A 15592-nucleotide genomic window follows, 5' to 3' on the forward strand; every position below is an offset into this window, starting at 1 on the left:
GGGCGCTCAGTGGTGGGGTGCTAACAAACATGTTCCCTGGGAAAAGTGAAGACAACACAGAAATCGAGAGAGGGGAGTCATGAGACGCGTGGGAGCTCCAGAAAGCCTCCAGCTTAGGAACCAACACTGCTGAGCAGGATGCTAGGCCCCGGGGACACGAAAATCAGTGACCCGTGCAGGGTCTGCGTGTTTGAGGAACTTGAACTCTAGGAGGAAAAAGGCATGCATGCAGAGCATCTGCCTAACACTACCTTGAGTGCTAGCACAGAAGTGAATAAAAAGAAGCTAACAAAAGTGCAAGCATGCCTGGGACCTGCAAGCTTTGTGATGCTTTGGCTGAGTCACAAACGATGAGCAAGCCAGGTGGAGAAGACATCTAAGGGGTCAGGAAAGTTGGACACCAAAGGCCCTGGGACCCTGTGTATCCGGGGCAGCAGGAGCGGCTCAGTGGCCACCTGAGAGGCTTTGTGGGAAAGGACAACCGGGGCAGGTCTGGAAAATCAAGCAAGGAGTCAGGTGGAAACAGGCTCCAGGAGACAAGATCGGAGAGCGTGCCCTAAATCGGCACCGCTTGAGATACTGGCTGCAGCCACAGGAGTCCACAGGGCCAAGAAGTGTATGAAAGGAAGGTCAGCCCAGGACTTGCCGACTTTCCAAAGCAGATTCCCAGGAGTTGGGGTGGGGAGAAGTGCCCCAGAGATCACTGGCTAGAAAGGAAAAAGACCTACTCCTCTGGAAGAAAAGCCTGGGTTTGATAACGAGTACCATATAAAACCAGAGGTAGAAGCAGGAAGACTGAAAGTTCAAAACCATCCTTAGGGAGTTTGCGTCCAGCCTGGGCCATAGGAGACCTTTCTCAAAGGGGGTGGGGACAAGGCAGAAAGGGACTGTACAGCTATCAGCCAAATCAGCCTGGTGCAATTCCTCATGGCCTGAGGCTAATCCCCAAGAGGGACCACTGAGCTGGAAGCCTTAGCTGGAGGGGAATCTCCCTCCCATACTCAGCTCTCATCTGGGCTGGGGAAGTCTAGATGAATCTTAACATCTGAGGGGTAGTTGCCCCCAAACCCCCTCGACCTCCACCACGCATGCCTTTCCCATTCTTTCCCCACGCATATCAGAACTGGGGGTGAGGCTGCCACCCCCAATCATGGCTCCTCCCCAGTTCTAAGCATGAGCCTCCAGGTGCAGAAACAAACATACAAGAGACGCTCCTTCCTGGACCAGCTTCCTCATCCCTGGCTTCTCCACAACCCACTGGCTTCCTCACTGAACCAGGGCCTTAGGATCCTCGCCCAGAAGTTAGGGGAGGGGCTTTTCCAAGGCAGACCAAACCCTCACAGCCAGCCAGGTCTTCAAATCTGGGACCTCCCCCTGCAGTGCAGCAGCCCCAAAAGAGCTCTCCACCCACAGCACCTGCTCCCATCCCCCAGTCCCTCACATCCTGGCTGAGAGGCCTCAGGCGGAGAGGCCTCAGGGAACTCAACCAACCAGTTTCCAGGGGGAGAGAGGAGCCTTCTCCCTCAGTTAAGGGCCCACAAAGACCAGAATTTTGACCGTTCCCTCACCTATCACCAAACCCCAGACGCTACACAGTACATAGGTCACGGCAGCTCCTGTGTCAGGATATCCCATGAAGAGGGAGGCCTTGAAACGGTGACGTCCGAGCAAGGATCTGCCCCTGGCTCCCTGCACCTGCTGCCCAGAACTACACAAATGGTAGGTGGTGACCACATTTGGCCTGGCAACCCGTTAGGGTATCCAGGACCCACTCTTCACCTCCCCTACTAATGGCCATCTAAAACAACCACCCTCTGTGGATTCTGGGAAAAAGGAAGCTTCAGGAAGAAATAAGAGATTAACTATGCCCCCCTCCCCCTGCGACCTGTGCCCAGAACGGATGTGGGTATGGAGGCAGTGGGGTCACCCATAACCTTCTCTAGCCAACCAACTGTGAAAAGACCTCTGAAGTCCCCAAGCAAAGCACTACAAAAGCGGCAGGGTTGTCGGCCCGTTCCCCAGTCACGTGGCCAAACCCACAGGAGGCAGCGAGGCAAGGTGAACGGAAGCCACCTGTCTACACCTGAACCAGGTGTGCGCCTCCATTGCTGAACCTCCGGGGAGACTCAGCCCCGTGTCCCAAGCCTGTGGCTGCTCACGGTCCCCAGAGGTTGGCCAGGCAAGGCTGAGGGTACCTACCGCTTTCTTCAAAAGCGCCCCCATCCCAACACAGAGAGGAGCACTGGGAAGGCGGCCAGGGACTGGGGAGCAGCATGGTCCCCAGAGTGCCGGCAGCCTAGCAGTTAACAGGCTCAGGCTGGGCAAGCAGCAGACTGCCACCAACAGCCTCGGGAATTAAAGCGCCCGCGGCCTCCGGAGAAACCTCTCCAATAAACGTCGCATTCAGAACCAGTTCCGCGTGTGGGTCATACTTGCTGCATTTCTCTCATTCCTGATTGCTGGGGGGACGGGGGAGGGGGCGCCCACCACGGAAATGAGGCTTCCCAGCACAACTCAGCTTGTTCCCGGATCGGACCGGGGAGGACCCAGGCCACAGCCCCAGGAGGTAAGCACCTCGCAGGCAGCCGAGGACCACAAATATCTCCAGAGATTAAGCACATGGTGCAGGAAGTCAAACACTGAAGACTCAAACAAAGCCAGATCAGTCAACAGCACAACAATACTCCATTTATGGTACACCTTCCCCCACTCAGGCCCTCAGAGCCTGGGGCTGTTAACCCTCCAGGCCCCGGGACAGCAAGCTGAAGGGCAGGACAGGTGGACACAGAGTTATCACTGCTTTACCCGTCAGGAAAACCGAGGCACAAGCTCTTCCCGGATAGCAAACTAAAATCTCAGGCAACGTTTTTTTTGTTTTGTTTTGTTTTGTTTTTCACAAGGGTGAGGGTGTACCAGGCACTGTTCTGACACATTCGCTATGTGGTTTCACAACACTCCCCCACTCAAGGCCATGCAGCTAGGGAAGAGAGAAAGCAGGGTTTGCTGGAATCCAGATCCCTGTGCAATTCATTCACAAGCAACACGCACCTCCCACTCCTCACACCGGGGACCCAGGAGACAGAGCCAGAGGAATCCTGGCCCCCTCGTGGGATACCTCCTTTTTCTCTTGTGCCTTTTAAAAGTTAACATTTTGCAGTCATGTGTGGTGTCGCACGCCTGAAATCCCAGCGCTGGGGGTGGGGGGTGGGGGGCGGCAGAGCAGCCTGGTCTACAAATCGAGTCCGGGACAGCCAAGGCTACACAGAGAAATCCCATCTTGAGGAAAAAAAAAAAAAAAAGTTAACATTTTGCTGTGGAAAAGTTCCCACACAGTGTGACAGCCTCAGAAAAAGTCCCAAATGGAGTCACCTGGGAATCCATAACTCACCCATAGATGCTTCCAGAAATCACGGGTGGGACCGGCAGAGGGCAAACATATAGCGGTGTTCTGCCAACACCCTCCGGGGTTGGAGCTGGTAATCTGCACACAGCGCTTGGTGAGGGCAGGAATCCTGAGCTGCCTCTGTGAGCAACCTGTCCCAATATCCGACTTACAACCTCGGATGGCAAGCCTGGGTCTTCCAGGTCTGCACCCTTAGTGCTCTCCAGGTCAGGTCGTGTCAATTGGGCTGGCAGCTGTGCAAGGAGTCGCCGGCAGAAGGCTGATGATGTAAACGAGTGTGTGGGTGACGTGGAGAGAGATGGTATTTTGTGGGTGACTGCGGGAAGAGGGGAGAGGTGTCCTCCTGGCGGAGACACAAGGGTAGGCTTGGGAATGGGGGTGGGGTGGGGTGGGGGTGGGGTGCAGCCCAGTTGCCTGCTGCCCGGCCATTACAGAATCAAGGCTGAAATGACGCCGCACTACCTGGCATGTGTGAGGCCCAGGGATCAATCTGCCCCCACATCCAGCTCCCTACCCCCCCACCTTTCCCTCCCACTCCACCCAGTAAAGGCAGAGGATCGCTCACGTTCTAACACAGTATAAATCACAGGCTAGGTGCTGGGGATATAGCAACCAGCATGATGAGTGCCACAGCGCTTCTTCTCAAAGAACTCAGGTGACAGGAGGGAAGAGAGTGGCACCAGGGGACAATTAGTGTAGTTCAGGATGGTGCTAAGTGCCACGCAGACGAAGAAAAACCAGGAAAAAAAAAATGTCGAGCAGCCAACCAGGCAAAGCCTTCCAACCTTTTCCTCTTCCCCACCTCAACCACACACTTCCACTCAGGGCAAGCCCTGACCTAACTAACCATCAGCAATAAACACAGATTTACACACTATCTTGCTTTGAAGCACCTGTCTCTCTGCACCCCATGAAGAGAAGCTCAATGTAAAAATTGCACAGGGCTGGCCAGATGGCTCAGGCATTTTTCCGCCAAGCCTGTTGACCTGAGCTTATCTCCGGGACCAGCATAGTTCCATGAGAACCAGCTCCTGGAAGTAATCTTCAGACCTCCATACGCAAGCCGAAGTATAAGCATAACCCCCCAACACACACACACACACACACACACACACACACACACACACACACACAAACAAATAAATAAATACAAAAGCCAGATTGGCCTACAGAATGAATTCCAGGCCAGCCAGGTCTGTAATGAGACTCTGGCTCAAAAAAAGAAAAGAAAAAAGGAAAAGAAAGAAAGAGTGTAAGAAATTATTTTAAAAACTCTATGCCAGGGAATAAAATAGCACAAAAAACGCTAGAACTACACAAACTACTGACTGGTCCAGGAAGAAACAAAATCGGTAGCAATTTGTAACTTCAAAAATTAAAATGAAGGCCCAGGACTAGATGGCTTCAGTGGTAAGTTATGGCGAACATAACTTAAATTTAAAGAATCTAAAGAATTTAAAGGATTTAAAGAATCCACACCAATTATTCACAAAGGTCAAATATAACAGGAAAGGAAGTAACACTTCCCAACTTATTCTGACTCTGTTTTACTGTATCAAGACCAAACATACATAAGAAAGACCCAGACTATAAAGAGTAAAACTATCTCTTTCTATATGGCAGGGTACAGAGAAAGTCCAGTAAAAGATTTCAGCAACGTGGTACGACATAAAAATCATTTCTAATAATCCCGGCACTTAGGAGCCAGAAACAAGGGAGACTGCATTGGAAACCAGTCTGTGCTACAGTAAGGTCAGGCCAGCCTGGGCTACATAGCAAGACCTTGTTTCTAAAAACCACAGGGGAGCTGGAGAGATGTCTCGGTGGTTAATAGTGCTGCTCCCTGGTCTTTCGGAGGATGAAAGTTCAGTTCCGAGCACCCACGACGAGCAGCCATCTCCAAGGCCTCCACAGACACCCAACATGGCGGGCGCACGTACTACCAAAATAATGAGATCTGTTCCTAGACAACAGTAATGAAAGAGAATCTGACGATGTAATTAAGAAGACAACACAAGCCTGAGCAACCGCGGTCAGTCTCTGGGACCCTAGAGTGTTAGGAGTGACCAGCAGGTTGTCCTCTGACCTCAGCCAGCCCAGAAAATAAATGGTTGTTTGTTTTTTTTTGTTTTGTTTTTTTAAGATTTATTACTACATGTACTTTTAAGTCTATGGTGTCGTGTCTACATGTATGCACACCCCAAGAGGGTATTGGATCCCATAGGGCTACAGTCACAGGTGCTGTGAGCCTCCCTGTGGGTGCTGGGAGTTTAACTTGGGGCCCTCTGGAAGAGCAGCCAGGCCTCTTAACCGATAAGTCAAGCCTCCAGCCCCATAAAATAAATGCTTGTTTGTTTTTGTTTTTAAGGGGAGAAGGAGAGGCCAGGTATGGGTGCACACCTCTGGAGAACCTCCGTGAGTTCAAGGCCATCCTGGTCTACATATTTACAGTCGGAGGACGTTTAACAGGGTAACTCAGTTTAGTTGGTGGAACTTGTTAGAGAAAGCAGGGCACTGGGAAGAGGAGGCAGGGGTATCCCCAGGAGCTCAGGGGCCTGCTGGCTCAGTGTGCACAGCAGTGGACAGGGTCCCCGATTCCAAGGATGTTCTCTGACCTCCACACACTCACACACATTTGTATACAAAGTTTTTTTTTTTTTTTAAACTTAAACACAGGGTTACCATATGATCCAACAAGCCTACTCTTAAGTAAATCATTAACACATGTCCATACCAAAATGTTTATAAATCACATAATCTAATGCTCACAGCAGCATTATTCACTTTCAAAATTTATTTGGGATTCAGCTGGAGGTCAAACCCAGGGCCTTGTGCATCTCAACAAGTATTTTAGCACTGAGCTCTCGTCCCATCGAACGGCATTACTTGTAACAGCCAAGGAGCCGAAACAGAAGTGTCCATCAGCTGCTGGATAAATGAGCAAAATGTAATATATCTACATGCTGCCAAATTAATCAGCAATAAAAAATAAAAAATAAAAAAAAAGAATTGCTTTTTACAATGTGGCACATTTTAGGAGACACTGATGAACTGAAAACCTGAGGTCATGCAAAGAAAGGAAGCCAGCCAGAAAGACGGATAGTGTATAATTCCATTTGTACAACATGCCCAGAACAGGCAACTCTAGAGGAATAGGAAGTACTTCAGTGGCTACCTGGAGATGGCAGCTGAAGAAAATGACTGCTAATGACAACGGGTCTGTTCTTGGGGGCAATAACAGTGTTATAAAAGCAGACAGCAAGGGTCGCACAACCCTGCTAGTACAAATATAAAAACCAATGCACCACACACTGTGAGTGGGTGACTTTTAATATACATAGAATACATCTCAATGAAACTAAATAAGGAAAGACGAGCATGAGCATTAAAGACAAGCCAGTAAGGCAGTATAGACCATTCGATAAGCTAAAGGGGAAAGCTGGCTAGAGTTCTCTGGAAAAAAAAAAAAAAAAAGAAATCATTTCCATCTCACAAGGTTAGCCATGGTTACATTCAAGGCTCCGGAAGTGTTCTGTGATCCAGAGTGAGGCTTAGACAGCAGAACATATGTTAAAGCTCTTTCGTGTACTGTCAGGGTCTGGAACCGGCAACCAGAAACTATATTCCAGGTAAGTTTAAAATGGGTAAAAATCTGTAACAAAATGTGTGAATACTTGGCATTCTGGATCACTAGGCACCGAGACCACACAGACGAGCCTCTTCAGCAGAGCCCAGAAGCCAAACAGAGGAGCAAGTTGAGACGGCAGTTCCCCCTGTCATTTTCTGGCCTCCAAAAAAAAAAAAAAAAAATGCTAGTGGCTGCAGAAGATGCCTAGGAAGCATTCTTGTTTTGAGGGGCAAGCACCTCCTGTCCCCCCATGTAACTGAATTCACTGAGGATCCACCCCAACTCTAATGTAACCCAAACCCAGGCTCCAGCCGCCACCAGGGAACTTGCTGGCTTAGAGCACATGCTCTAGAGTCATCAGGAAGTTCAAAGCCTGAGCTTGGGGTGTGGCTGAGGTGGGGAGCTTTCTCAGCAGGCAGAAGCCCCTGGGCTCATTTCCAGTGCCACAAATAAATAAATAAGTTCAAGCATTATCTTTGCTAAGTGTCAACACAGTGCTCCTGGGCAATTTACCTTGAAAGGACTCGGGGAGATCTGTGGTCTCACTAGCCAATTACCAGTATCCAACCAAGGAGACTGGGAATCTTTAAAATTACGGTTTACACTTCCTTGCCTCCCCCAAGCCCGATTAAGAGAGCACATAATTCAGCCTTTTCTTCATGAGTCAGGGTCACGGCTGCCGGCCAGGCATCCATCATCATACTGATGATCCAGGTGGAAGGCGAGTCAAGCCATTCCCTGCAAACAAATGACCCTGGGTCCTTCCGCTAGGACTGGCTTTTCCTGGGGTTTCTGTTTCAGCCTGCTCTCATTGCCACCTCACTGCTCCACGGCTGTTTTCCCTTTCTATTCTGGCTTCCTTACCGCTCTCTCTCTCACCACTACCTGTGTGCAATGGACTCAGACCTAAGACACATGTTATGGGGAGACACGAAGCAGGCTCTGAGGGGCTGGTGTGAATTTCACAGGCATCACAACCCCTGGCCGCATAACCTTCTTGGCTATGTACCGATGAGTAATATTGTTAGGGAGGCTGCCAAGCCCAAGCAGCTGGGAGTGGTGTTATGGGATAGTATTAAGACGTATATTCAAAGCTATAGCACACCCTGATGTCTTCTTCTGGCCCAGTTTGCATGCTGGAAAACTCGGCAGCAGGCCTGGGAATATGGGTCCCATGGACTCCAGGTTCCCTTACATTTTGCAGGCTGCTAGAATACCAGGCTGCCTGCATCGCTGCCTTGTCCTAGGGAGGTGAAAATTAGAATCTTATATCCTGATCACTTACTTTAAAGACAAGACTAGATCGTCCATAAAGCAGGCTCGGGGGCTCACGTCTGTAAAACCAGCACTTGGCGGCTAAGGCGGGAAGATTGTGAGTTCAAGGCCAGACTGTAGATCAGAGAAACACAAACAAAAACGAACATGAACGCTCCAGTCCTAAGGTTTATCACACGGTAGCATGAGGCTTAATGACGAGTATTTATTGTAATCTTACCATGCAACAGGCCCTGGGGATGTAGCATGACCTACACAGAGACCACAAGAACACTAGTTCCCCTTTCCTTACAATAAATATTTGTCATCTGTTGCTCAAGTCTCTGGTTTAGACACACAAACACAGAGGGAGAGAGAAAGAGAAAGAGACTCCATGGCCTTGAGAGTAAAAGCTATGAGCTTAAAAAAAAAAAAAAGTTTTCTTTTTGTCTCATGTGTGTTCTGCCCGCAAGTACATCTGTGCATCACATGTGTGGCGATGCCTGCGGAGGCCCAAAGAGGGTGGATGCCCTGGAACTAGAGTTATGTACAGTTGCTAGCCACCAAGTAGGAATCAAACTCAGGTCTCTGAAAGAGCAGCCAGTGCTCTCAGCCACTGAGCCATCTCTCTAGCCCCTAGCTTTCAGAAAGAAAACAAAATGAGCCATCCCGACTCCGTAAAAACAGCCTGTCTCAAAACTTCTGCAAAGGGTAGGAGAGCCAGAGTTATAACTCTGTCAGTAGAGTGCTTGCCTAGCACACAGGAAGCCAAGCGTTTGGACCCCAGCACTGCATAAACCAGCCATGCTGGTGGGTGCCTATAAGCAGGGCAAATGGAGAAAAACCAGAAGCTCAAGGTTACTCTAAGCCATATGTGGAGGCCCCATGTTAGCCAGGGATAGAAGAACAAAATCAATTTTAAAATAGGTGAATTTTTAAGATGTCCTAGTTAGTGCCTGCAGAGCTCACCTGAAAAGACAGCACAGGCTGTCTTCCTGGGATCAAGAGTAAAACAAAGACAGATAGATGTTTCGGTGGGTAAAGGTAACTCCCACCAAATCTGACGACTTGAGTTCAATTCCTGGGTCCTACGTGATAAGAGGGAACTAACTCCTACAAGTTGTCCTCTGAAAACACACACACACACACACACACACACAAACACACAAGTACATACACACCTGTACACACACACACACATACAAAATGTGATTTTTTTTAAAAAAAATCTTTTTACATGTCTCTCTCCCCATCTCAACTCAGACTTCATCCATAATCAGAGAAATTCCTAGGACTCTCTCCCTATGTTTCTAAAAAAAAGCTACATGTACCCAGCACCTTCTGGGTGCTGAACTGTATTCAGTTTCTATGTTCAGCTCTTGAGCCTGCTCAGCATGGAATAGGAATCTTTCTAGTCCTTGACATTAAATGATAAGCCTCCACTCCAAATGCCAGACGAAAAGAACTCTCAAGATATTGTTCTCCTTTTAATTTGCTCTCTCAGCCGGCAACAACCAGCATGGACTCCACCCTTCTGGGGTTCTCGGGTCTGAGGCAGGTGAGCCCACCAAGCTGAAAGTCCTCTCCGGTGGAGGCCTGACACCAGCCTGTCATGCCCTAGAGATCACACTTTGCCCTAGTCTCAGTTCTGTGTGAGAACAAGAATGGGTGAAACCCCATTCCTGCTCTTAGAGAGCTTGTAAGCAAAATGAAGCCAACAGAGCCAGGCATGCAAATGTAAGGTGAAAATGGTCTAGAAAAACAAACAAACAAACAAACAAAAAACACCCAGAGTTCTTGGTCAGGCAGATCCTGTTTCAAAGAGAGGAAAAGAAGCCACCAAATCTCAGGTCCAGCTAGCAAGACATCCTGGTCCCCAGACATCAGGGAGCTAGCAATTCTAGATTAGTCTCTTGCTGATCAAGGGCCCATTTTCTTCCTCTGGACTTTAAGACACCAAGGTCCCCTATCAGACTCTCCTTGAACACTCTGTACCCCTCTCCCTTCATTCCCTTACTGAAGGCTACAAAGGGCCCTCTTCCCTTTCTTTGAGGCCCGATTCTATCTGGCTATACACCAACTGACAGTCTCCAAAAGCTCCTTCATCCCAGGGCGGGCCTGGCTGCCCTGCCTGAGCATGCATGTGCCTGCAGCGGCCCTGTGGGAGCGGTCTGGCTGATGACCACTTCCCTAGGCCTCGCCCTCCACTGCACATCTTTCACTGCCGGAACAGGAAGGGCCCCCAGGAAACCACTGGCCACAAACTTTGACAACAGCATTTTAGATTAAACTCCTCTGGAGGCTGATGGCTCTAGCAAAGAGGGAAAGCAACAGACTCATCACGGGGGTTGGGCAGAGACAGCTTGGATTTTCGAACACCAGGCTCTGAGTCTACTGTCTAGCCAGTTGCAATTCTGAGAGTCAAGATTCTTACAGCCCAGGAAAGAGAAGCCAGCCTAGACAGCACAGCAAGACTACTAATTTCTGGGCTAACAAAAGTGCTCAGTTCGTAAAGGTATTTAACACCAAGCCTGATGGCCTAAGTTTGATCCTCAGGACCCTCAAGGCAGAAGCATGCCCACAAGTTGACCTCCACATTTTTAACTCATTCTGGTCACTGGCAAATGAGCCCTCATCAAAAGTCTTCGAAGGGTACGAAGTAGATCACTGCAAATATAAGATGAACATGGTCTAGGAAAAAAAAAACAAAAACAACAACAAACAAACAAAAAAACAAACAGAGTTCTTGGTCAGCCAGATCCTGTTTCAAAGAGAGGAAAAGAAGCCACCAAATCTCAGATCCAGCTAGCAAGACATCCCAGTCCCCAGATATCAGAGAGGCAGCTAGCAACTCTAGATTAGCCTCTTGCTGATCAAGGGCCCATTTTCCTCCGCCGGACTTTAAGATAGCAAGGTCCCCTATCAGACTCTCCTTGAACACCCTGTACCCCTCTCCCTTCACTCCCTTACCCGTTGTTCTCAACACACTCCCCATCTCCATCCTCTTAGGATAACATATCTATCACAAGGATGAAGATGAAGAGGGGTGGACAGCCTTCAGAACTGTGAGGCCAAGAGAAGAGGCTACAGACAAAGGTGTGATTCACCGGCCGACTGGAAGCAGGGGAATTCCAAATCAAGGCAGGCCAGAGCTGCCCTGTCTATCTGAGGGACAATGGCCAGCGCACATCTGGGAGTCTTGCATCCCCAAGCAGCTGTAATCCAGGGTAGAACAGAGGGGCTTACTACTAGATTGGTCCAGCTCTCTAGCTGGACCCCTTCTGAATCTCCTGCTCATTCCCAATTCATAAAAGTCTTTCTTCCAGGGTCCTAGTACCGGCAGGAAATAAGAGATGCTCTCTCTGCAGAATTCACTCAGAGAAACGATTTACTGCAAAACTCTATCTCACTGTTCACGCTCACAGTGCCACGTGTGGCAGGCAGGGTGACTAACTCCACCTTACAGGTGAGAAGCAGACTCAGAGGAGTTTAGTCAACAAATGGCCACAGGGCTAGGAAGTTGTCAAGCTGAGATTTAAATCTAGGGCCATCTAACTCCAAACCCTGCTTCTAAACGTCACATCGGGATGCTGACCAGGGTTTCGAGGGATAGACATCCAGGGCTCAAAGAAAATATCTCCTCCGATGATAAGCTCCAAAGTCCCTTCCTTAGGGAGCAGCTGCCATCGCCTCCTTTCCATGGCAATTCACCCTGACTTTTCCTGTCACACTTTCAAAGACCCGCCTTATTTTCTGTGCACTTCCCCCAGTAGAATTCAGCCCCACCAGGTCAACAATTACTAAAAAAGCATCCTTCAATCACTGCCGTGTCCTCGATCAATGCCCAGTATTCCTACATAGAAGATGCTAGGTAATAATGAATACATAAAAGAGATCTAAGAGGTATGAATATAGGAAGGAGGAGAGAAAGATGAGAAAAGAGTCGAGGAGTGTGGAGAGCAGAGTGTTGGAGGTTGCAGGATGAGCCTGCCAAGTCTGCTGAGGACTCCAGAAAAGCTTTCCCACTATCGGCACTACTGCCGTCCTGAGGGCTTCTAGAAACTGGGGAAAGAGGGTAATGAGTAGGGAGGGCTATAGCCCTTGAACAAAGGCCTGTGGACATGCAGCTGGCCAGAGAGGCGGGACAGGGCAGTGGCCTGGGCCGGAGGGCTGCCCTGGACGGCTGGACCTAAGTCAGCCCTCAGTGCAGCTGCAAAGGCAACGCCTCCCATCACCCACAACACAACAGAGAACAAGTTCACAATTAACCCTCCAGAGCCAGTCACAGCTCAGGACCAGAGCCTGTGCAGGAATCCCAGAGTGGGGCAGGAGCAGCGGCAGGCCTTCCATCTGGGACCCACAGCAATCTTCCTCCAGATCTGGTCGTGTCTCAGGCCGTGGCCTTTGGCCTGTTCCGGTGTAAACACAGTGACCCTGAGATAGCAGTGGATTTGGTCAGGCCAATGTTTACTCTGGGAGCACGATACTACAAGCCAGAGAGTAAACTGTCCACCAACCCCTGTGTCATACACGCATACCCAGCAAACACTTAATTACAGGCCCCTGTAATCACCACACAGATTTTCTTATCTTTTTTGGATATTAGTTTATAAAGCACTTCTCATACAGGCACTTTCTTTTGACCGTTACCATGTCCTCTATAGAGAAAAGCAGGTACTCTGCAGAGAAACTGAGTCATTAAAGATAAGTGAATTGGGGGAAGAGGGTGGGGTCTGTAGAGAAGAGCCTCAAACACTATCAATCTTTGATGTGCGGCAATAGGGCCAGCATTAAAGCTCTAGTAAAAAAAACTAAAAACAAAAACAAAAACCTTCTGGACTCTCAGTCCAGTGGTCTTCCTACTCTCCTGGCTGGGCCACCTCCGATAAAAGTAAATAGAAAAGCCCCAAGGTGGGGCTCTAAAACAGACTGACCTTCCTTAAGGGGAGGGGCGAGAACAGGCCCTATTTCATTCCTAATTCCCAGCACAATGGGAAAGGCCAGAAACGGAGGGTCAGCAAGGGCAGCAAGCAGGTTAACAGTATTTGCACAAGTGAGAGATGGAGTCTGTGAGCCAGCCATTGAGCCCAGAACCTCAAAGGGGTAATAGTAACAGAATAGTTGACTTCCTGGTGTTGAGGCCCTAGGTTTTATGCTGAGCTTGTATGGCACAGGATTCCAGTCTAGCAAAGGAAGGATTGGAAAGCCACTCTCAGGAAGGCCGAGGCACAGCAGGGCGCATCCTCTCCCTCCCAGGGCTGTCGTTATACTCCACGCTAATTATTTCTTGAGCAAGGGCCATATGACTGGAATGCAAGCATTAAAAAGCACAGCTTTGGAGACTGGGAACCCCAAGACTAGGGTTCTCTGTACGGTACTAAGGCGCTGGTCGGTTGCTGGGAACCCCCGTGACTCTGAGATCCTCTAACCCAGCCTTCGGCACCACCCCGCAAAGGCATACATAAAGTTTCTCCACCCTCCAACCATTACATCGCTTGCTCCGTTTTTTCCCCCCTTTTGTTTTCAAAAGCAGCTCCAGGATAAACGTTGCCACCAAAGCAGCATCTCGAACAACCGAGCTTGCAAGCCTTGTCCTGGCTTCCCAAATCGAAGGTCTGAGAGCAGGGTGCAAACAACCAGACCAGGAGGAGTGGGACGGTGAGGCTGTTAGGGGCTAACATCCAGGGGCTCTTAGGTCTGCAGCTCCTGGACAGTCTGTTTCTGGCATCCACTCCAATCCGCCCGGACAGGCAGCTGAGATTCCCAGAAGCACGGTGTGGCTCCAACCCGGAACAGGCTGAGTGCCTGCGCGCTCCTGGGCTCGCCAAGTCCTCCAGAAGGGCCCACGGTCTCAGACCAGCCCTAGCCCACCGGCGCCAGAGCACACAAGGGCCACGGCGTGGCGGGAACGTCCAGAGCCGCCCGGATTTCAAACTCTCCGAAGCCCGTGCTGCTTTAGTTTCCGGGGTGGGGACAAACAGTGACTCCCCTTTCGACCTTCCCGCGCTCCAAGCTCCTCCGAGTGCGTCCGAGGCAGCCCCGGGCCAGGTCCTCAACCCACCGAGGGGCTAGCCTGGGGTCCCCACAGAGCACCTCCACTCGGCCTATCAAGCGTGAGCAAAGGGAGAGAGAGAGAGAGAGAGAGAGAGAGAGAGAGAGAGAGAGAGAGAGGCGAAGCTGGGGGGAACTCACCGAGCCGTAGCCGCCCCGCCGGCTTGCGACGCACAGGGCGCGCGGGGGGCTGCCCAGGTGGCGCGGGTTTGAAAGTCGCTCTCAGACGCTGCCAGCCTCCGCCCGCCGCGAGCACTGGACTCCCGGGGGTCCCCTCAACACCCGGCAGGAAGCTGCGGCCGAACGGAGCCCAGGCTGCAGCGGGAGGGAGGGAGGGAGGAGGAGGGAGGGAGGGGCGGACCAGGAATGTTTCCAGTGGGTGGAGACTGAGCCTCGAGGCTGCGATCCAACAATCGGCGGCTGGGGGGGTGCCGGGAGGGGGGGGGAGAAACGGGGAACCTTCGCGGCCCGACCGGCGAGCTGGGGCCCCCGCGGCCCCCGCGGCTTGATGATTAACGCGCGGGGCCTCCCCCTCCCCCCGCCACCCGGAGCTCTAGGATCCCGAGACGCACGTGGTGTGGGGTTACTCTAATGTCACCGGCCCGATCTCACGCCGAGAGGGCGCCCCGAACTTCCAGCTAGGGGAGGACACCACCTGGGGAAAAGCTCGGCCACCTTTCCCGGGAGAAGCCCCGAGTGGAGACGGAGAAGGTGGCGTCTTTAGTCCTCCCGGAGCAGGTCACGGCGACCGCTGAGTCAGAAAGGCACCGGCTCGAATTCCTCACCGAAACCAGGGCTCGGTGGCTCTTTACCTCTGTAAAAAAAAAAAAAAATCTTACCCTCCGACGAGAACGAGATAAGAGGCGCGTAACTTGGGACGGGGTAGGGCGCTCGGCCGGGACTGTTAGCGAGAGAGGGAGACTGAAGAACCCGAGTGACAGAAAGCCCCATTTTTTAATTGATCTGGTTATCAACGGAAGGCAAGCCCTGGGAAATCAGGGGAATGGGAGAAAGAAGGTAACACAGCGACGCAGAATACAGACCAGTGCCGTGTTAAGCAAGAACGTAAATCGTTGTGTTTGTTGGTTGTTTTTGTTTTTTAAAGCAGCATCTCAGTTAGCTGAGACGGTCAGAGGGTTATCTCGGACGTCGTGGCTCCCCCAGTGCTGGGGATTACTGGGGTGCACCCACCGCGCCCTAATTACAGTTTTTAATTTGTGCTTTGAGACAGGGCCACGCTCGGTAGCCCAAGCTAG

The 15592-nt window shown here is 50.8% G+C and overlaps 1 protein-coding gene across 7 annotated transcripts in view; it reads right to left on the reverse strand.

The window, feature by feature from the left end:
* Plekhg3 (pleckstrin homology and RhoGEF domain containing G3) overlaps window positions 1-14651 on the reverse strand; it is a 42324-nt gene extending 27673 nt beyond the window's left edge. For 6 of the 7 annotated variants that reach the window (XM_055595454.1, XM_055595453.1, XM_055595458.1 and 3 more), the window contains exon 1: window positions 2200-2250. In XM_055595454.1, the coding sequence (XP_055451429.1) occupies window positions 2200-2223 (24 nt within the window). In that variant the 5' untranslated portion in view covers window positions 2224-2250. Of the gene's footprint in view, window positions 1-2199; window positions 2251-14477 lie in introns of those variants that run through there. The other variant, XM_055595455.1, reaches the window with a different exon arrangement.
* Window positions 14652-15592: the final 941 nt, after the last annotated feature.

This window comes from Psammomys obesus, unplaced genomic scaffold (genome assembly GCF_907164565.1).
Source record: "Psammomys obesus unplaced genomic scaffold, mPsaObe1.curated_primary_1811, whole genome shotgun sequence".
Classification (NCBI taxonomy): domain Eukaryota; kingdom Metazoa; phylum Chordata; class Mammalia; order Rodentia; family Muridae; genus Psammomys; species Psammomys obesus.